This window comes from Corvus brachyrhynchos, unplaced genomic scaffold, assembly GCF_000691975.1.
Source record: "Corvus brachyrhynchos isolate BGI_N302 unplaced genomic scaffold, ASM69197v1 scaffold3, whole genome shotgun sequence".
Classification (NCBI taxonomy): domain Eukaryota; kingdom Metazoa; phylum Chordata; class Aves; order Passeriformes; family Corvidae; genus Corvus; species Corvus brachyrhynchos.
The window spans coordinates 13,297,108-13,318,847 of NW_008237619.1; the positions used below are offsets into that span (position 1 = coordinate 13,297,108).

The following is a 21,740-nucleotide window of genomic DNA, read 5'->3' on the forward strand; positions in this document are numbered from 1 at the left end:
CTGGGGGCAGGACAGGTATGTGAGTGTCAGAACTACTGTCATTCCGCCTTTCAGGAAAGGGAATAGAGAAAAGGGTGATGATTATTTTGGCAGTCTCTTACCCTCCCTCCAGTTGCTTTTTGGTTTGTTGTTGATGCCTGCAGGCTTTTCTGAGGAGGTGAGGGGAAAAGCAGGAGGGAGAGGAGGAGGAGTACAAGCTGCTAGGATATCATCCACAACAGGCAGGAAGAGCAATGAGCAGGAACCCACATTCCTACGGGGCCATCGTGCTGCTCAGACAGCTGGGAGAGAGAGGCAGCAGCCAGTTCAGACAGACTCCTCTCTATTGCTCTCCACCAGGGGAGGAGAAAGAATGCAATACTCCACAGCCCTTGGGCAGTGTAGGCACCTGTCCATCCCAGAGAACATGCCTCACCTCTCCCCCCTCCACTGGTCTCACCTTCCACTGGGGAGAAGGTTTCTCCCATCCAGTCCTTGGGGCAGGACGAGCGACCCCTCCTCCCTTTCACAAGCAGGAGGGACAGGAATGGATATTTCTCTCTTAGACACACAAGGCAATCCTCAAAGAACCCCATCCAGCTGTGAACCCTGCCACATTCTTCTGTGGCCTGCTAAAAACACGTGTCCAAGCCCCTGTACATACAAGGGCCATCTCTCCATCCCATCCACCATGCGTGCCTCAACACGCAACCCCGCTTCGTACACATCCTACAGTGAGAGAGAAGGCAAAACAGGGGCCTTTCTTTGGGTTTCAAAGGAGGGGCTCTTGCATGAGGAAGTGATCCCAGCACAGGAAAGGGGCTCTTGCACAAGGAAGCATCCTCCTACCAGGCAGGCTGTTGCACAGAAGGAGCACCCCCTTGAGACAGGCTGTTGTTCAAGGGGCTGCCATGAACAGGGTTACACGGCCAGAAGAGGCTGTTGCAGGAGGAGAGGCCGGAAACTGTTGCACGAGGAGGGCCGCTGCACAAGCGGTGCCCCTGGCACAGGCTATGCACAAGAGGCGTTCTGCTCCCTGGGTTGAGGTCTCTCTAGGAGCTGGAGAGGTGCTCCACTTGGATGGCGCTGGTGCTGACAGTGAGGCAGATGTCCTTGTGATGCTCTGAAGTCTTGTAAGGAGTCAGGTCAAAGGAGCACTGGGGGGGAGGGTTGGGTTGGTTAGTGTCTCCAGAAGGGCCCCCTGCTGCCCCCCCGCCCTGTGGCTGGAAGTGCTGCTGCTGCTGCGAGGCCTGGGCTTGTGCCTGAACCACCTGCTGCTGTGGGTCAGGGATGTTGTGTTTCCGCATGTGCTTCATCAGGTACGTCTCCTGCAACGGGAAGAACCGTGTGAGAGGAGGGGACGATGCTCGCAAAGCCAAAGCCAACAGGGAGGGACATGGCAACTCAGGGGACTACTCCCGTTGGATCTAGAGGAGCCGCTCCCTGGGAAGTTTGTCCACTTCTGCTACCCCCAGGGCAGCAAACACTCACCGAGGTGTAGGCCCGGCTGCAGATGGAGCAGGTGTAGACCTTGGCGTGTTTCACCGTGTGCGTAGCCAGGTGTACCTCCAACGAGGCAGCATCCGTGTACGCACGGTGGCAGTTGTGGCACTTGAAAGGTTTGTCTTTGTTGTGCTGCCGTCTGTGGGACTGGGGGGCAGCAGCAGCGGGGAGGAAAGAGAAAGCAAGCATGAGGAAGTGAGTATTAGTACTGGAGACAGCTTTACCTTGGCTTACCCCTTCCAGCCAGGCCCCAAGCTCCCAGCTGCTGAGGAAGGTACACCTGGCTCCCAGTGTAGGGACAGAGCTTCCCCCTCCAGCCCACCACACCTTCCCCACACAGGCCCTTTCTTCTCAGGCATACTGTGCATATGAAGAGTAGAGACTTAATGCTCCACAACCCCCATCTTCTTTCCCTGTTTCCATGCAACTCTCAAGTCTTTTCCTGGTCTCTCCTTTTCTGCCCCCCTACACATCTGCTCCCTGCATCTAATACCTTCAGGGCAGGATTTGCTTTAACTGCTTGCAGGTGTTTACAGCTCTTTGCCATTTGGCACACTCTACAGTTCCCCTCCTCCAGGGTACTGCAACAGGACACACCACCTCTGCTTCCCTATATCCCTACCCTTATGCCCTCCATTTCATTGTAAAACAAACAAAAACCCATCCAGATACCCAGACTTTATTGAGTGTTACATTTTGCAAAAGTCTTGCCCCAGCTAAGTTAGAAAACTGCAAAACAGATGGGAGGAATTCATTAAGGTCTCACTGCTTTCAAGTCAAGTTAACAATTTTACAGGATGTGACTGTTTATGTGGCTTCTTTGGGCCACTAGTGCTACAAATCAGGAATCTTTTCCCTGCCCAGGGCTTCAATAACCTTCTGTATTCTTTTACTCTCCTCCCAGCTGCCCCACTTCTTCCATCTCCTCTATCACAGGCACCCATGCCAACCACCACTGGTGAGCAGGACACGCCCAGCCCCTTACCTGCAAGTTGGAAAGCTGGGTGAAAGCCTTTTCACACCCAGGGTGAGCACATTTGTAGGGTCGGTCCCCGGTGTGGATACTGTTGAGGAGGAAGAGCATAAATGGGAGGCAGTGAGCAGGAAGACAGGGCAGACTGCCAGGGCCTGCTGCTGTGAAGGGGATGATGTTGCCTCCAGATGCTGTTCTAGCTGGACAAAGGGAGCTCTGTCCAGCTCCTGTGTCCAGTTAGAAGTTGGAGAGACAGGCAGTCAAGCAGATTTCAGAGAGTGACTAGGACTGAGGAGCAAGAGCTTATGAAGGCCTGGACAGCTCAGAAATGTGTTGGGAAGGGGTCTGGAGTCCAGGCTCCCTGCTCCAAGCTCAGGAGTCCCAAATGACCAAGAGGAGTCTGTTCTCTTGCTTCCACAGTACCAAGAAAGCAGCTCTGTTCCTTCTCAGGGTAGACACTCCAGCACTTTTCCTTTTAAGTAACAGGCTGAGTTTACCTACAGTGTTAATCTGTCCCTGTCCCCCTGCAATGCCAGGAGCAGCTTCCACACACGCAGTCCAACCCCCAGGTGCCAGGCTGGGATCCCCTACAGCCAATGCCTCTCTCTCTATCGCTCTCTCTCTCTGTGCCGCCCACGGTGCAAGACCAAGGATCCCCAGGGACAGCACGTGCCCACCTCAGCCCTGACGTGGTCAGTGTCTCCTGCGCAGCCTCCACTCCGTCCACTCTGGTGGGTCACCTCCTTCTGGGGGTGCAGCCGGCCGCATTCCCCGCCCGCCCCCCGCATGCTTGGCGCGCGTGCTCCAGAGGTGCATGCCGGCAGCGCGGGGGGACCAGGGCCAGGCCCCCAGCCTCCTCTGGCCCTTACCGTGTGTGCTGCTGCAGGTGGGAGAGCTGGCGGAAGGCCTTCTGGCAGTAGCGGCAGGTGTAGGGCTTGGCCCCCGAGTGGATGCGGAGGTGCTGGGCCAGGTAGGATGTGTTGGCGAAGCTCTTGGAGCAGTGAGGACACTTGTGCGGCTTGACAATCGCCGTGTGGAGCTTGGAGTGGATCCTGCCGAAGAGGAGGAGGAGCAGCAGCAGTTGGACATGACCGCCATCTGGCTAGTGCTGATGGAATGAGGGCACAAAGGGGGTGGGACAGCACCACGCTATCTGCTACATGAAGGAACTCCAAACACAGCATGAGCTCTCTTGGTCTCAAACTGTGCTCCGCTTGGATTCAAGAGACCATGGTCTGTCTGCACCGGGGAAGGATCCAGAGAGAGGAACTATAGAGTTTGGACTGAGGGGCATTGGCAGAGCTGTGTGTGGGAAGCCTACGGCTGAAATAGCAGGGGGGCTGCAAGCCTGGACTTGAGATGTTTGGCAGAACTACGCTGGGGTGACAGGGAACAGTCCTCCTATGGCCACTCTACTCTCACACTGACACAACCAGCCCTACCTCCTGTCAGAAAGCATCACTCCACTGCGAATGCCTCTCCGGCTGAGCAGCGCACCCAGCCCCTCACAGCCAGGGACCAGTCTCATGTGCCAGATACCGCTACTGCCAGTCTGACGTGTACGAGACCTGACCAGCCTGTGAAAACCAGCCAGGTCTCCCCAGGCAGTTGCCCACTGAGGTGCTCACAGCATGCTGGGATGACGGCAACATGCAGTGCGGAGGGCCCCAGCCTCCTCTGGCCCTTACCGTGTGTGCTGCTGCAGGTGGGAGAGCTGGCGGAAGGCCTTCTGGCAGTAGCTGCACGTGTAGGGCTTGGCCCCTGAGTGGATGCGAATGTGCTGGGCCAGGTAGGAGCTGTTGGCGAAGCTCTTGGAGCAGTGAGGACACTTGTGTGGCTTTGTCTCCGTATGGGACTTGGAGTGGATCTGCATCTCCGACTTGGAGTAGAAGGTCAGCGAACACATCCGGCACCTGGGACCGGGGCGAGGGGAAGAGACAGTATGGATCAGCTCTAACTGCATGGGATATTCCACACTGAGTGAAGAAGGGGTGTTTTCCTACTCTGTGGTGCTGGGGAGGTTTCACCTGGGACACTGCTAGGCTGCGAGTGCTCCAGTCCCAGGGGGACAAATTTAAACTGGGAGCTGGTGTAACAGACCAAACAATACTTCACAGCCAGGCAAGTAAAGGTGTTGGAAGAAACCAACTGGCTTGCAAGAGAGACAGGGCAGCACTTTGGAAATTTTCTGACAGCAATCCTAAGGGGACAGGAATAATTCCCAGACAAAACCCCCACTTTGTTAGTCTATGATTTATTTCGGTCAAAAAAACCTTGGAAAACCTGGAAATCCCAGGTTATAGTTCATACTGAAGTTAATTCCATGTGCTGTGAAGTCTGTGAGAGCAGTTATGGCCAAATCCACTTAACTCTGCTCCCATTTTTGGCAAAGACACTCAAATATGTAGGATACAAAATGCTGAGAATAACAGCAGTGCTGCTTTCTTAGCGGGTCTCACCAAGATACTCTGGATATCAAATGTGGTATTTCATTGGTCTAGTGGGCTTTCATCATTTCAGTCTTACTGATGTGATGTAAAATGTTTTGTCTGGGCATTTGGATCCATCTGTTCCCATAATGATCAGAAGTGTATTTGTTAACACACAGACTCTTTGAACAAGAAGAAGCAGTTGGCATCACTCTGCTATGGATGCTGCTGTTAAAAACTGTTCCTCTACCACACCACCAGGCTGTTAAGAGAAGCTCATACTGTTTTACAATTCAAGATGGTAAAAGCTTTTGTGGTTGATAATTTGACAGAGAGATAGAAGCTGCATCCAAGTTACTAAACTTATTTCCCCCACCCCCCCTAAATGTGTGTCAACCAAGGGGCAGAGTTAAGGTTTATCGGAATTTCGGCTTTTCATTTGCATTAAAGACAAAATTGAACCTCCACGTGTAACTTCCAGGGTCACATTTGAGAGAAGAAATGCCATCCAGAGGAAGTCTGGTTAACACGAATTCAACCTTCACAGTGGTTTTGTCTGGGAATTTCCTGGAGTTTTATAGTGTTTACAAAACTGCTCAGCACCAGAAGTCTCTACAGGTATTACAAGCCACAGAGAGCTGATCCTGCTCCTCCCCATATCTATCTCCTCTCAGGAGGATACTTCATTACATCTACTGTTGTGAATCTGTTGGAGCCAGAAGCTTTATGATGTGTGCAGTCTGATTAGCATATGTCATGTAAGCAGTATTTATCCAGCACCTACCTTAACTTCCACAGGCCCTTCCGAGCCACAGCTTGATTCCAAGCCATATAGCTGGAAGCCATGCCTCCCTAGCAAGTGCTCTAACACACACCTGTTGTAACATGTCCCTCCTCTCCACCTCTGCTCTTTTACATTCATTATCATCTCTAACGGTTGTTCCCACGTGTTCTACCTTCATCTTTCTCTTAATCCATTTTAATTGCAAGCCCTAACAGAACATGCAAACTAAGTACATCCTTACATAAATCCCTCCTCACACACCAATCCCTTCTGGAATCAAGAAACAGAAGCAATTTGGCTGTTTATCCCTACATCTATTAAAGATAAAAGGAGTAAAAAGGAACATCAGCATCACCTTTTAAAAAAAAGTAGCTCTTGGTTTATAAACCAAACTATATCAAGTTGCAGTTTGCTCCAGACTTGCCAAAATGCTAGACTTGAATACAGCATATGTATTTTGCAGTAATCAAGTCATACTTAGAGGATGAGGACTGTGTATCCTTAAAAGCACCAACGTTAGAAATACAATTTGAGGTGAATAGTGAACTGAAAAATTCCTTTGAGTCACCAAGTCCAGTTCCCTGCTAATGCAAGCAATTACAGCATAATCCCGTGCTTGACTTTTAAGCAAGCTCCTTCTCAGCAGATGCTGACTTCCATTACTCTCAATTGAACCCCGTTCCACAACATCAGCCCTCTGAAAAGGAACCATTCAATTGAGAACAAGCTCCCAGTGTGATGCTGTGCTAATATGGTTCACCAAAACAAACGGGAATAGCAGGTATCCTTTTTGTATACAGGAGGGGAGCAACTGCTCTTGCCAACAGCATGCCTCATTCTGAAGTCCATGTCCTCAACGATTACTGAAAAACTCACACAAACTTAAAGAATGATGGCATGTGGAGAACTGGCTTTGCAGGCAAGATTCACTGACTCCAGTCAATCTAGGTTTGGAGTAAAGCTTAAAGATAACTTGGTCAATATCCAAATAAATCTACATAGGGAGAAAAACATCAGTTACTAGGGGCTTATTTTATGAACAAAAAAAGATATAATGAGAAACAACAACTGACACTAGAAGTGAAAAAAAAGAGGAAACAGGCCTTTTCCAACCGTGAGAATAATGCATCTTTGGAACAATGCTCGGAGGCTACAACATGGTCTCAATCACTTGGCCCCTACAATCAATATTTTGAGAATCCAGCTACCTTTCTGAGAGAAATATCCTTCTAAGGGTTTTGCTCTAGTTTAATCTCTTCTGTGCTGTACACAGGACACTGTATTTTAAATAGTTTGTTCTGTTCTAAAAAATTAATGAACTTTACCATGCTGTCAAGTCTAAGTAGTCCCATGCATTAAATCTATAGTGCCATAAAGCCATCTACTTTATCTTCTGTAACTTCTGTGCACCCTTTCCTTTATTTATTTTCTTTGCCAGCTATCTGCCTTCAGGTCAGAAATTCTCTACAATAAACTTCAATGAAGAGAAACAGACTGCATGTCCTTTTCTATCTTCAAAATAAAATTATAAAGAAGTTGTTTCAAAACCTTACCGGCACTTGTGTGACAATGATAAACCTGATTGTTAGAAAAAACAGGCCTCAACACCAATAACAAAAGCCCCCCAAAACTCCAACCCCCTTAAAACCCCCAAAATCAAAATAAAAACCCCAAACAAACAAACCAACCAACCAATCCCTGTTGTCTGAATTTAGCAGTTATAGACATTCTGATACTGTTTTTCAAACAACATTTAGAATGAAAATCTTGCAAGGACTCATTTTCTAATCATCTAATTAGCATCAACCCTGAGAGAGCAAGACTGTTATGCAGCATTAACAAATTCATGAGCCTTATGAGTTAAAAAAAGCCCTGGAATATAACAGAAAGCTGCATTTCAGAATTTTTTATTGTGTGGTATCAGGCTTTTTCAATGGAACAAATGATCCATTTAATTAAGGGCTTCACATTCTGCCTCAGACAACATCAAATATTAAAGGGGAAGATGCAATCAGCCCTCTAGTGGGCAAATGTGGATTCAAAAAAATGTTAAATCTATATGGATAATGAGAACATCCCATCTGACAATTGCAGCATTTCAGTATTCTACTTCAGTGAAATTCTGGCTGGGGAGAGGAAAAGTAGGGAGTGCTCTTTGCTAAGCATGAATGAAACACTCTATGAAGTAATTGATTTCTATCCCCCCTCTGTTTAATATCCATTTTTAATAGTCTCCCCACTGTGCTTCTAAACTACCCCTCCTTTGGCTGCATTCTTTCTGACAGCAAGTAACAGAAATGACTGCAGCATTCCCATTGACGGTGTGACACAACATCCCCTGCAGCTGCTTGTTATGGCTCTGGAAATTTAGACAGCCTTGGAGAAAATATCCTTAATAACACAGAGGTTCATATCAACAGTTAAATTAGCACTCAGCCATATGCCAGAGATCAAAAGTAACCCCTTCCAATGCTTACAATGCTTTCTTTTTATAGGAAATAAAGACATTCAGAAAATGTTCATGTTAGACAGAGACGCTCTGAAAAATCATGAAATGCCAGTAAAAGGTGGATGTGCAATTCTAATTCTACTCCCATATGAAAGTCATCACAATGAGTCATAAACAAAATGATGCTTATAGCAACTACATTACAACTCTGTGGCACACAGCGCTGTATTTTTTTCCACTTTTCATGGAATGTTCCGCCTCATTCATCAGATGCTGTTAGGAGATAAAATACCATCTGAAACACCAGCTCATAGTAAAAATTGCCTAACATGGATGAACAGCCTTTTTCAATCAAGTGCTTAATTAATCAGTATCACAGTAGTGAAAACTATGTAAGCTTTTACATGGCTCTGGGAATTCATATTCCTAGTATCTACTGAGAGTAGACTTACAAGTTAGTTGAGTCCTTGCTCCTTCTGTTAGGCTACAAATAGAAGTTAGACTATGAGTTTATTAAAATAAAAATCAAAACTGGAAGGTCTGAAGTTAAACTAGATTTAGGCTGTCAGAGTCAGCAGTTCATTTAGCAAGGAAGGAAATGTCCTGCCTTTGCAATGCAGAGTTAATGAAGTAACTAATGCAAGCATAGCATAATAATGGATGCACAGTTCATGATAAATGCTAACTTGACCCTTGCATTCCCTCAGTTTTTTTAAGCTGAAGTTAAAACACTTTCTTGTTAATATTTTGTAAGAGGCAGGGAAAGGAGACAAAACTAACATCCAAGATACACAGGTACACTTGGGCAACACCTAAATAAAGCCAGCAAGTATGAAGATGCCAAATGAAGGCACGGGAATTGTACCTCTGTTTCCACACTGGCACACCCAGCATCAGCTCCTGTTCAAAAGCCAACACTGTGCTTCCACTGAACAATTTACACTACTGGTGTGTGTAACAAATCTATCCACTATGGTCAGAGATCTTGGTCAACTTATTTCCACAGTCCTTCAGTTACCTGGTGGCTTGATAAGGCTGCAGAAAAGCATAGTCTCATATACTGGCAAGGCAGAGAGAAGTTTTAAATGCCCTCATCATATGGCACTTTCCCAGTTCTCAGATTTGAGAACATCCCTGAATTTTGTCCATTTTTCCAAATGACCTTAAAAATACCTGATCCAGAATTTTGTGGTATTTCAGCATACTTCACAAGTTGCCTGTCTTCTTTTAGTGACTCTATCGTTTATGCTTTCAACAGTTGCACCTTAACCTTTTCTGTCTTACTCTCGCACTGGGAGCTTTCATGATGTCACTTAATTCCTAAAAGTCTTTTTCACAGTCATTGCTTTCCAGGATACTGTTCCTCCCCTCTCCTTATCTTTAGATCAGAGACATTCAATAGTCTAACAAGACACTTCTGTCTGATAATGTTTCCCATTGTGTCCAAACATCTGGACCTCAATCCCTGGCTGCTGGAGACGTCACGCTGTCCCAAAAGGCTAAGTCTTCCATGGGACTGTATTAAAATATATTTTGTCTGAACAATCGACCACATAAAGATCCCCTTTTTTTACAGCTATCCACCAGCATTGCTTTTATCTTTAGGTTATCAGCCATGACTTTCTGTTGACCTACAAATCACTGAACATCAGGCCTAAGACACTGTCTGCCAATTTTTGAAATCAGTCACCATTAGCATAAAAGACCAACAAAACAATAAAACACAATAAGGTGCTTCCTAGTATGGTGATAACATGCAAGAGCTAAAATTAAAAGAATACAGAAGCCCCATTAGAAAGCACTAGGAAATTTGGAAACACCAGGATTAAGGTCATCCATGTCACCATAATTTGGCTCTGCAATGCAGGTGTGTTCTGATACAGCCTTATCGACTGTTTCCACAGAATTGCACTCTTATTTTGTTACACAGACATACTTAACAAGCAAATGTGGAGTTTTTTCTATCACCACTCTGGACAGCCATAAACCTTGTCAACCACATGCAATTCCAACCTCGGGAAGCAGAATCACTCATCTCTTGTACCCACCACAAAAAGATCAGTGCTCCATAAGCACTCATCTATCCCCACAATGTCCCTGTTTTATTTTTTGTAAGGGAAAGGAATCACAAAAGACAGAGTGAAACACAGTAAGAGAGACATATTCACTAATTCCAAGTGGCCAAACTGATACCTGTGACCCCTTTTTTTCCTTTGAAGGGAAATTCCTATCACATACATTCATATCACTGCTCCTATAGATGTCTATGCCACTGCTATGAGATGCAACACTTCTGCAAAGCAAAGCAGGGTCTGACCTGTGACAGAGGACTATTCAGTGATACTTGAGATTATGCTTTTGGGAACACCAAATGTTAATTATTGCAGGGTAACTCTCTGTGGTCATTTGTAGCCTGAGACAAATGCAAATCCACTGAAGATTTGACCTAATTCATACTTGCACACACTTCAAGGCAAGATTATCTGTAGGGCTGTATGATACCACAGCAATCTGTGGCAGAGGCAAGTGTAATCAGCAGTTCTTCGTACCAGCAAATGCCTTCCCCAGATCATCCTCCTCAATTCCACAATTCCATGTCAATGCATTTTATTTTCTTTTGACAGAACATTCCTTTCAGGTTGAGCAAACATGCAGGACTCTGACAGGCTATCATGTACCAATAACTAACTAATCAAGGATGGTATCAGAGGGCATTGACTCAATAGGGCCAAATTAAGGTGTGATCAGGTAAGAGGCTCAAAAAATAGTTTTGAAGTTCCCTCTCTCCCAAGCTGAAATTGTAACTGTTCCACTTATTCCCTTGCACACACTCATTTCCATTGACAAGTAACATGCCAAAACTAGAATTTGTGACTGAAGAACTTCTCCTGTCAATTCCTTCTGTTTGGCACTATGAGGAACTGCCAAGGGAAAGCACATACATGCACACACACACAGTTACAGTATCTCACCAGAAGGGAGAGAACTTACCATAACCCAAGTTTTTACCTCATTATACTCTGAGGCATGTGGCCAATCTGATTGTCATTTTCTAACCTCCAAGCACTGCATTTATGTACAAAGCAAGGATTATGTGTACAAACTGCATGTGTATATGTAAATGTGCATGTGCACATCTTCCTTAGAGTTCTGAGATCATAAGCCAATTCCAACCAATCTGGAAAAGGGGTAAGGATCTTAAAAGTCAATACAAGTCTCAAAAATATGCAGCTGAGGAAAGAAGAGAGACTCTCTTGGAGTCCTCTGCTGAGGGAAAGGGCTAATAAGCTCACCCTTGATTAGACATCAGAGAATCCACACAGGAGAGAGCCGCTGGAAACCAGGCATCATTAGTTCCGCTGCTCACGGAACTACTTGTTAAAAAAAGCAAACAGAAATTCCAACGTGTGGCATCATACTGACACCCACGTTGGTCATCAGCAATCTTAAAATCCATTGCACAGACCTCTGCCACTGCAGCTAAGATGATAAATGACAGCAACAATTCTTTGTCACCTTTTTCTAGCCTAAGAGGGAGATGAGGTTCTTTGCCAGAGGAGGTCACATTCTTGTGCTGACATCAAAGACATGGCAAAATTTAGAAACACTGGGTTTAATATTTCTAGGCTTTGGAGGGAATGTGGTCAAACTTTCTGCCTGACACTTCAAACTTAATTCACCCTTTGCCCTTAGCCTTCTAGCCCAGAGCAATCCCCTCTCCTGCACCAAACCCCAGACCCAAGCTTTTTACCCATGTACCCCAGCCTCTCGATCCTCTACTGCAGGGGCTCTTCCCTATTTCATTCCCTCAATCACCTAACACTTATCTCCTCTCCCCCATGCTTCTGTTTGTTGGTGTACATCCCATACCCTTGTCCCTCTCTGTTCTGCCATTTCTAGGTATCTCATTTTCCAGCACCTAGCAGGTCTGGTTCTTTCCTCCTCCCCTCAGTCTTGGCCATTTACAGCTTATTCCCGTGCTAGCTCTCCCATCTCTCCCTTGCAAAGAGGCTCCCCATCATATCTGCTGCTGCATTCCCTAGTTTGTAGGCTCTTGTCTTTTCTCTCCTCCTTTCTAATTCCCATCTCAACCAAGTTTCCAGATTTACTCAACACAAACAGCTCCAGTCCCTGCACATACCTCATTCTCATCCCTACCACATTTGAACTAGCAGTGTCTTCTCATGCCTTGCTTTTGTGCCCATCAGAAAGGGAGGTTACTGTCCACACTGAGCACTGAAGATTCCTTCCAAAACAGAAGGAGGAGCAGCTGTGCCGGAAGGAAAAGCATGCTTGGCCCTTCAGTGCAGCTCTGTAAGATGCTTAGAGGTGCCAAGAGAGCAGATACATAGTCCAGCCTCACACAGAAACTGAAAGAAGTTAGGGTGTGTTTGTCTCCTCTCTGTGGAGATGGGATTGCCTGTGCCTGGAGTCGTGCAAGCCTCAAGAAACAGCAAAGAGAATACAACCTTCACTTATTTCAACCACCAAACTATAAATCATCTCAGCGCATGCTCAACAGATTTTTTCTAAGCTCAAAACAGGCCAAATTCAACAATAGTTTCACAGACATATGTGGCTTACAAAAGCCATAGCCACCACATTACAAATCAATTCAAAACTATGGGAAGTTCACCGAACAGCAATGCTAAATCCAGTACAGGTCAGAAAAAACAGGCTCAAAACAAGACATGTCTCAGAAGATGCTCACCTGCTGTATTCAAACCACTGGTTCCCCTCGTGTAGGTAATTTGCTCCCTAATGAGGGTCTCCATCCAGGTTCCTCACCTTCTACAGCTCAATTTCATAAGGCTTCTGCTCACTTTGCACCCTGGATTCATCTCAGAAGTTTCCTATGTCCCTCAGCTGCTTACTGTCTCCCAACCTCCCTGCTGTTCCCCAGTGAAAGTAGGGAACCCTCAAAACTAGAAGTTGAGAAAACAGAGGTTGTTGATTACACTATGACAGCAAGGCCCTTCTCAAGCCTACGACCTTTCTGTTGGTATCCGAGGCTCCAGAGCACAGCTTGCAAAACCATTCCAGACTACAAATCGGTATTCATCCTAGATTTTGCTTAACACCAGAACCTAGCAATGCCTATACTATCTCTTACGAAGAAACTACTTAGACAACTGTCAAGAAAAAGAGAACTGGTGATCTGAGCCAGAGCAGCTGAACGACTTCATCAGTCTTGTCCACTGATCACATCACACCACAGACTTCTAAAAGTGCACATGTACAGGCACCACACCAGGACTAAACAACAATCCTACTGTATCCATGACCTGTTTGCTACCTTTTCCTCAGCACCTTTTAAAGCACTGGGATTCACAGTGCCAGCATCTTTCTAGAAAGACTCTTGATGCTGATCTCATTTTCCAAAGAAAAAGCAAGTTCTACAAAGATGTCAGGGAAGATTAACAAAGAGCTGACGATGAATCCAGACACAACTGAAGTGACATTACTCATAAAGGAAAATCCTTCACAGGACTGGGTTAGATGCTGTCCCCTGCAGGTGCAAGCACTCTTCCAGTAGCACAACGCAAAGCACCAAGGACTCTGCCAGACTAATCCTAAGGACAGGCATCGAAGAGCTGTAAGTATTGCCATCGTTAGCAAAAACCGCACACCTTTTCTTACAGAAAAACCCCTAGTCATAAAGATTCTTGCACCACTTCCACAGCAGCCTACTAATTCACTTCTAGAGATGATACAGCATCAAAACAGCTGCCATTTGCTGGAGAAAGCATCTCTACATTTAGTAGAGAATGGGATGAGCTGTAATATATGTATCAAGGTTTGTGCTTCAACTCCTTCCACATCTGCCTAGCTATGCTGCTCATTCAAGGCCTTACTCTGTCTTTATCACCACACTAGGAGTCAGGAATTACCAATATTAGCCACCTGCCCAGACACTCAAGACAAGAGAGCTCACAGCACTCAAAAAGAAAGCTTAAAAATATAATTAAATTTGACAAAATAATCCCAGGCTTTAGGAACTGGGTATTAAAAAAAAAAAAAAAATCACACTGATCAATATAGTACAACTCCTTCCAGGAATCTGAGAAGATTATTCTCAGCATCTCATCATGGGAATCAGTGAAATCATACAAACGTAGTCATATGAATGCCACAGCCAACTCCTCCTCCAGCCTGAGAAAGAAGCAGGAGTAGATGAACCTCACCCACAGCCTTAATTTAGCTAGCATATGTCTGCATACTGTAGTGACGGGAACTACTGAAATCATCCTCTAGAATACAGAAGGATCCCAGTATTCCTCAAAGTTTTAACTTGCGAGTCTATTCATATGCATATTATAGAGAAACGATTTTACTATGTTTCACAAAGGTTTTCTCTCCCACAGCTCCAAGAGAAGGTAACGCTTTCCTGTGTTTTTCCAACAATCATTTTTAGTTCCAAACTTGCAAATGAAATGCATCATCCAAAGAGCAGATCTCAAGGAGGGCAGGAGCACTCCTTGGTGGTCTTCAATAAATCTCAATTTAGCTCTCTCACACCTTAGCACTGCTCAGAGGGAAGCAAAAAGAAAGCTTAAAAATATAATTAAATTTGACAAAATAATCCCAGGCTTTAGGAACTGGGTATTAAAAAAAAAAAAAAATCACACTGATCAATATAGTACAACTCCTTCCAGGAATCTGAGTAGATTATTCTCAGCATCTCATCATGGGAATCAGTGAAATCATACAAACGTAGTCATATGAATGCCACAGCCAACTCCTCCTCCAGCCTGAGAAAGAAGCAGGAGTAGATGAACCTCACCCACAGCCTTAATTTAGCTAGCATATGTCTGCATACTGTAGTGACGGGAACTACTGAAATCATCCTCTAGAATACAGAAGGATCCCAGTATTCCTCAAAGTTTTAACTTGCGAGTCTATTCATATGCATATTATAGAGAAACGATTTTACTATGTTTCACAAAGGTTTTCTCTCCCACAGCTCCAAGAGAAGGTAACGCTTTCCTGTGTTTTTCCAACAATCATTTTTAGTTCCAAACTTGCAAATGAAATGCATCATCCAAAGAGCAGATCTCAAGGAGGGCAGGAGCACTCCTTGGTGGTCTTCAATAAATCTCAATTTAGCTCTCTCACACCTTAGCACTGCTCAGAGGGAAGGCCTGCTTGGGATGGGGGCTGGAGGAAGAGGTACCACACTTGGACTAAACATAAAAGAAATCTTAAAAATAAAGAAATTACATGTCCTCAGATATATACTCATCTGTTTTTTCCCTGCAAAGCCTTTTTCATGAGCTGTTACACAGACTATGCGTGTTCATAAAGTTTCTGCTGAGTCACTCCACCTGGTCCTGGGCATTTTTTTTCCAAACTTACAAGTAAACAAGGAGCTATAATTAAAGCCCTGGTTCAGCTTTAATTCTAGTGTTCACTGCCAATTGTGTCCCCTGTAAATACATATTTAACAACCTAATTAGCAACCCAGACTGTAAGCAGCTTGAGTAGTGTGGAACTGTGGCTATGGCCCAAAATAAATGGTGGGATTACAAATAGCAAGCTACCTAACACTCCCACCCTTCCTCACCATACGCTGATTATATTTTCAAAGTGGAAGAACTGGGACATTGGATAAGATAAAAAGGCTGATCCAAGCTCTAGTTTTGTACCCATTTAACCATGTTGATTAAATATGTAAGTATTTAAAAAATGCTATAGTTAAAAGTGAAAAAATGCCTGAGGTGGGTGCACAGATGCTGTGTAGATGCCTTCATATTCCTATGGCTTAATTCCAGAAAGATAACTCAATCTGTACCAAAACAAAGAGTATCTAGGATGATAAAGAGAAAACTGTTTGAGATGGGATCCTGGGCACATTGCAGGGAAGTGAGAAGACCTAGGGACCATCTTCTGTTTCTGTTTCAATTTGGTTACTACTTCGCTTCTTATTTATCTTAATCATCCATCAGAAACACCTATCACTGAATCACCCATAAGTGCTCCTGCTTCCCACTGAAGACAGACCATCACATTTACTCCCTACCACTTTCTGCTCTGTCTGGTTCCCACCTTTTCTGAAACACCCACACTGTTTATCCTCTGGTTCAAGTATCCCCTCCTAGCTTATCTCTCTCCTCCCCATCACTCGTAAACTCAAGCCACATCCCTCCAAACTCAGAAACCCAACCTCAGGGCTCAGAACTCTCCTCCCTCTTATCTGACACACTTAGGGTTCAGAAACACCCTTATATTTAATTCAGAAAGACAATTTTTTTCCTTGTTTTATTTGGAGTGCTGAAATAGGAGGAGATCACATAGGGCAATACACACAGGAGCAAACACTATCACCACAGTTCACTTCCTGCTCTATGTGTCTCCAGTTTGTGGTCTTTACACTGGACAGACTGGAGTCCTAACTGAGGAGCACCCAGGTACACCAGGGCTCTCAGCTACACCAGAAGTGCTCCAGCTGCACCAGACAGCACTGCACTCTGCAGTGCACCAGCCATACTACCTGGCCGTGACATCAAGGATATAGTTTAGCCTCCGTAACATCCTGGTCATTAACTAACCTAGTAACATTAACAACTATATATTCAGGAAATCAAGACTGTCCACTAAAAGGAAATCCTTAGTTTTGGGTCAACCCATCAGTAAATATTCCTGACCAGAAAGAAAACTCAACTCTTTCTGCAGCTCTAAGATTCTCTACTCAGGGACTTTCTAGGAACAAGGCAGAGATCTTCTCCTCCCCATGTAACCCTCTGAAGGGTTAAATACACCCCCATCCCCATGCAATGTTACAGTAAAGGTTTAACCCCACTCCCCACCTGTATGTCTTGCCATCCTTGTGCTGGTCCTCATCATCCTCGTTTGTCAGCACAAAGGGGTCACTCATCTCTGGCAGCCCTGACTCCTGCAATCGTTTCTTCTTCCGGCCCCGGGGTGGTTTGGGGGCAACTCCCCCACCCCCGCCACCCCCTCCACCTTCAGTGAGGGTGGTTGTCCCTTTCTTGGACAGGTCTGGAACCACCTGCAGGGCTGCCTGGGAGCCAGGGGGTAGCGCAGAGACAATCATGGGAGCTGAGATGGGAAAGGTTTGGGCAGAGGCGGCTGTGGTCACCAGAGAACCTGACGGGGAAGTTATCACCAGACCAGGACCTGCGAACAAAGGAAGGTGGAGGAAGTCAGTTTTTACATCTCCAATTATGCTCAACCTCCTGATCTGACAGAAGCACCTACTTTTGGCTACAACACAAGCAGAAGGGTAGCTTCCCCTCCCAAGGTATTCCCAGTCTCCACTGCTGGAAGTCAAACTTCCATAAAGAGGGGAGACGCATGGGGTGCCTAGAGATTCACAGTGAAACCATGCCAAGGCAGTCCACACTATCAGTAAGGCTAGGAATAATCTACAGGCCAATAAGGATTCACCAGGATCTCGTGTTCCCCCATCCCAGAGTGCCCTCTGTACGTTGTTGAAGCCTTCGGAGTGCCCTACCTGCTGTCATGAGCCCAGCAGACTGCACTGGTACCACAGTGATGTTCTGAGTCACAGGGGCTTGGCTGTGTGGTGTCAGCTGCTCTGGCTTGGTGTCCGAGTCCATGGAGATACCAGTGGGCAGGGCCACAGAGGTGGGGACCGTCAGCAAGGCAGGGTAGTGGGGGGGAGCCAGGCTGCAGCCCTTCTCTGTGGGCAGTAGCTGCTCCTTCATCTTGTTAATAAACATGGTGTTCTCAATCTAAATGGGGGGGGAAGGACAGGTTTTAGCATACCCTGGCACAGCTTTGCCCAGCATTTGGCTGAGCAAGAAGTGCAACAGAAGCACTCATCATGCATGAACTTCTAACAGGAAGCAGGACCAACGTAACAGAGGTTGGAACATCTTACCTGTCCCGAGACGGTGGGCACTGCTGGCCAGAAGTACGGGGAGGAGTTGAAATGAGATTCTTCCATCCTAGCTGGGCACAGGGGGCAGGAAGAAGGGGGGAGGGAAGAGGAATGGAGGATAAGGAAGACAGACAGACACACACACACAAAAAACCCATTAAACCCAAGAGACTCCAACATGGAACTGACTCAGTCTATTGCTGTGACAGTTCCTTAATCTCCCCTGTCTTTCTTGAGCAACTTCTCCCCCCTTTTGAGCTATCTGCCCAAATAAAAAAAAATTATTTTCAGTGGAAAATGTTATTCCCATGGGCTTGGGTCCATCTGAAATGCCTCTGTCCTGGTAGTCCTCCATGCAAAGAACAGGACTGACTAGAAACCCAGAACACATCCAAATTTTCCCAATTATCATCCACCCAAGTACATGGCATAAATGAAGTCTGTGCATCTGCAACCAGGCAAATACAGATGAAAACTGTTTTTCAGCATCACAGACAGTCTGACCCCACAAGCAGTGAAAATTTTGGACTTTGCCTGTCCCTCCACCCCAGCTCAACACTAAGGACCCAGATGCAGCAAAGGGACATTAGCATTATGTTACACAGGAAGAAAGACAGGCAGAGAGAGGGAAACAGACTTGCCCAAGATAACAGACAGCCACAGCAGACCAAGAAGTCAAACTTAGGGCTCCTAACTTCCTGCTGCCCATCCAAGCCCCACTCTTGAAATAAACACAGAAATATCACTCAGTATTCCTGCTCTCCTCCAATGAGGCTAAGCAGTAGGAAAATAACCTGATTCCCCTGCTCCTGAGATACCCTGTTTAAGCAAGATCACGTCACGGCTCTCTATTGCCCATTTCCTTCCCATCTTTGGGACAAGATTCTGTAGGACTCTGTCCCCAGCCAAGTGCCCACTGCTCCATCTCAACCCTCCATGCATTCAGAGGACCAGTTAGACACCAAAAGACAGTCTCTTGTTCTCCTTGGAAACACCTGACTGAAGAAGCACTTTCCTTTCTAATCCTTACATTCCTCTGTGTAATAGCATTAGTGGACAAAATTTGTTACACTTGCAAAAAAGCTATTCAAAACCTAAAGAAATTAACAAACCAATATTTTCTGAAGCAGAAGATACATCTATTCCTAGACAAATATGGCAAAAGGGGTAGGTAAAAACTATGCGCAGAATACATCTGGCAGAGAGCGCAACCACTGTAGGTTTCTCCTGCAGCTGCCTGCAAACTGTCCCAGTCCTATTCCTGTTATGGTCTGTCAGCAGTCTAATTAATTAAACAGTATTTTTTCTGAAGGGTCTATCTCAATAAGCAGGGAAGCTCAGAGGCATGCCCCCAGTAGCACAAAACACCTACATTACATAAGTATATCAGGACAGAATACATACATGTGGAATTGCTGTGCGTGAGCCAAAATGCGAAGATAATTTTCCTCTATGTGGAGAAGCAGTATTTAAATGAACCAAATTACCTGATAATTTTGGTTTTATGAATTGCTCATGCAACAGCAAGGCCAAGTATTCCTGCCTCACTCGCTCACTGCAAATCAACCAATAAACACACTTAAGGATAAATTATTTACCTTACGTTGGTGGCATGCAGTCAGACTGCTCGCTGCCTGACTGAATTACTCTGGATTTACACTGCTGTGATTCAATCAGAGGCTGATGGGGCAAGACTCTTACCTTCCTTCCTCTGCTTTCTTTTCTGAGCCAAATTAATTATTAAGTACACTGCCCACAGCACAGCTCTATGCAGGTAATGCCTAATTACACGACTTTTTTCTTCCACAGGGTGGGCACACATGAAAAGATAACACATCCTTCACAATTGAGCACCACCTGAATCAAGAAGGTGTTTGGAATTGTTTGGAATTTCCAAGTTTGAGGGGTTTTGCTTGGTTTTGGTTTTGTTTTTAAAATAAATAAGCCCTTATTTGCTTAGCTTCCACATCAAAACCACCAAAGTGGACCTGACTCTCCAAAAACATAAAGTCTCATATAATAATCAGATGCATTTCCCAAAGAAACTTTGTAGTTGTCCAAGACTCCCTTGGATGCAACTGCAAACTTCAGGAGTTTAACAGAAAGGTGCCAATTTAAGCAAAAATCTCACAACAGCTTTCTTATTTAAAGAGAACAAGTAATGAAAAGCAAGTCCATTTCCAGATTCCAAAATCCAGACTAGCAGAGGCCAGGACATTCAGTGTTTGCCTGTCTCCATCTAGTCTTCCACCAGAACTCCACAGAGAATCTAACTTTTGTTTGCTCAGTTTACAAAGTGTGCAACTCAAAATACGGCTCTTACTGATTCTTCAAAGGATGGCTACACTGATTTCATTAAACTCCCTTAGAATCCACCTCCCCATCCAAAAATCTTCACGCTTGAGCGTATTATCAGGCCTCAAACTTCTGGCTTGAAAGGCTGGAGTGTGATGGAGTTATAAGAATGTGGAGGAAAAGGAGAAATGGTGTAAAAGTTGAAGCTTTCATGCAATTTAACTAGCAAGCCAGTCTTCCAAAGGCAGAAAACAAAGGTAAGATTCCTCCACCAACCTACTGTCCTAGTACCCACAGCTGTCCCTCCCCTACCCCATTTTTAGGCTAAAAGGGTATTTTGAAAACATGCACCCCTATTGGCAGCCCCCACTCAGACGCTGCTCACACTTACTTTACCAGAACTCTGCACGTAACCCTTCCAATTGCTCTATAACTACCAGACATGGGCTGGAGCTTCAACCCTGTACCACAGCACGTTCCCACTGCAGTGCCTTCATCATCCCAGCTTCCACAAACAGGCCAGAGATGGGACCTTCTTCCTATTCACCAGTCTAGTATCAGACAGATGTCAACGTACCCTCCTGATATAAACCAAAAACACTTTCTATGTACAGGCCACAAAGGTACATACACCAAATAAACAACCGAGTGAACCAGAGAACTCACAAAGGACAAGGGATCTGGAGTTTAGATCTCACAAGAGTACTTCACAGAATCATATACTTAACATGCTGGATTTATACTTCTTGGCAGGTCATCACTTTAATCATAAACAGACAGATAAAAGCATGTGCAAGTACACGGTGAGGTAGAGGCTGTGTTTCTGGAAGGCACAATCAAGGTTGGATATGCAGGTATTTATTCAGAGATTGACTTTTAACACGGTTTTCTTTATTCTCCAGATGCCTGGCTTTTATTTCCTATTCGGCACGGAGCTTTCAGTCAACAAAAGGCCCTGAGTGTAATACTCGGGAACAATTTGCACGGTTGTTTTATGTCTGCCCAAGATCTTTGTTCAATCACAAGGAGCTTTTAGGCTTAATTGCTGCAAAATACTAAGGATGCTGAAAGCCACACAGGCTGTTAGATCAAAAGCAAAAATGCTTCCACGGAACTCATAAGCACCAAAAAGTTCAAACGCTGCTACACCTTTAGAACAAGCGCATTTGAACACACATCAGGAATATCCCGAATGCACCGGACAAAGTCCTGAATCCCAAACCCGCACGTCGGAGATAGAACTTTGGTGCCGTTCCCCGACACTTGTGTAGCCTCCACCCCGACCGGGCGAGCCTCTGTTGGAACAGGTGCCTGGAAGAGGGCATATCCTGCCTCTCAGTTCCTTCCAGGCGGTCAATCCCTTCTCCCGCACCCTGGAGCTCAAATGCCTCCAAGCCCCCAATTCCGGGACACGCGTCCCATCCCATCTCCTCCCACACCGCGGCAGCCCCCGGGGCGGGGGG

General features: G+C 45.5%; 1 protein-coding gene across 3 annotated transcripts; it reads right to left on the reverse strand.

The window, feature by feature from the left end:
* Window positions 1–127: 127 nt before the first annotated feature.
* Window positions 128–21,679, reverse strand: ZNF384 (zinc finger protein 384). 3 transcript variants are annotated; one of them, XM_017732007.1, is made up of 9 exons: window positions 20,669–21,679; window positions 17,983–18,049; window positions 17,593–17,833; window positions 16,925–17,255; window positions 4,144–4,368; window positions 3,325–3,507; window positions 2,468–2,546; window positions 1,471–1,629; window positions 128–1,307 (listed from the first exon to the last, which is right to left on the reverse strand). In XM_017732007.1, exons 1-9 carry the CDS (start codon window positions 20,719–20,721, stop codon window positions 1,032–1,034), a joined length of 1,614 nt encoding a protein of 537 aa, XP_017587496.1. In that variant the 5' UTR covers window positions 20,722–21,679; the 3' UTR covers window positions 128–1,031. The 3 variants fall into 3 exon arrangements, with proteins under 3 accessions (XP_017587496.1, XP_017587497.1, XP_008630035.2); XM_017732008.1 differs by having other exon boundaries at window positions 17,983–18,053; XM_008631813.2 differs by lacking the exon at window positions 3,325–3,507 and having other exon boundaries at window positions 20,669–21,677.
* Between the last annotated feature and the right edge of the window lie 61 nt (window positions 21,680–21,740).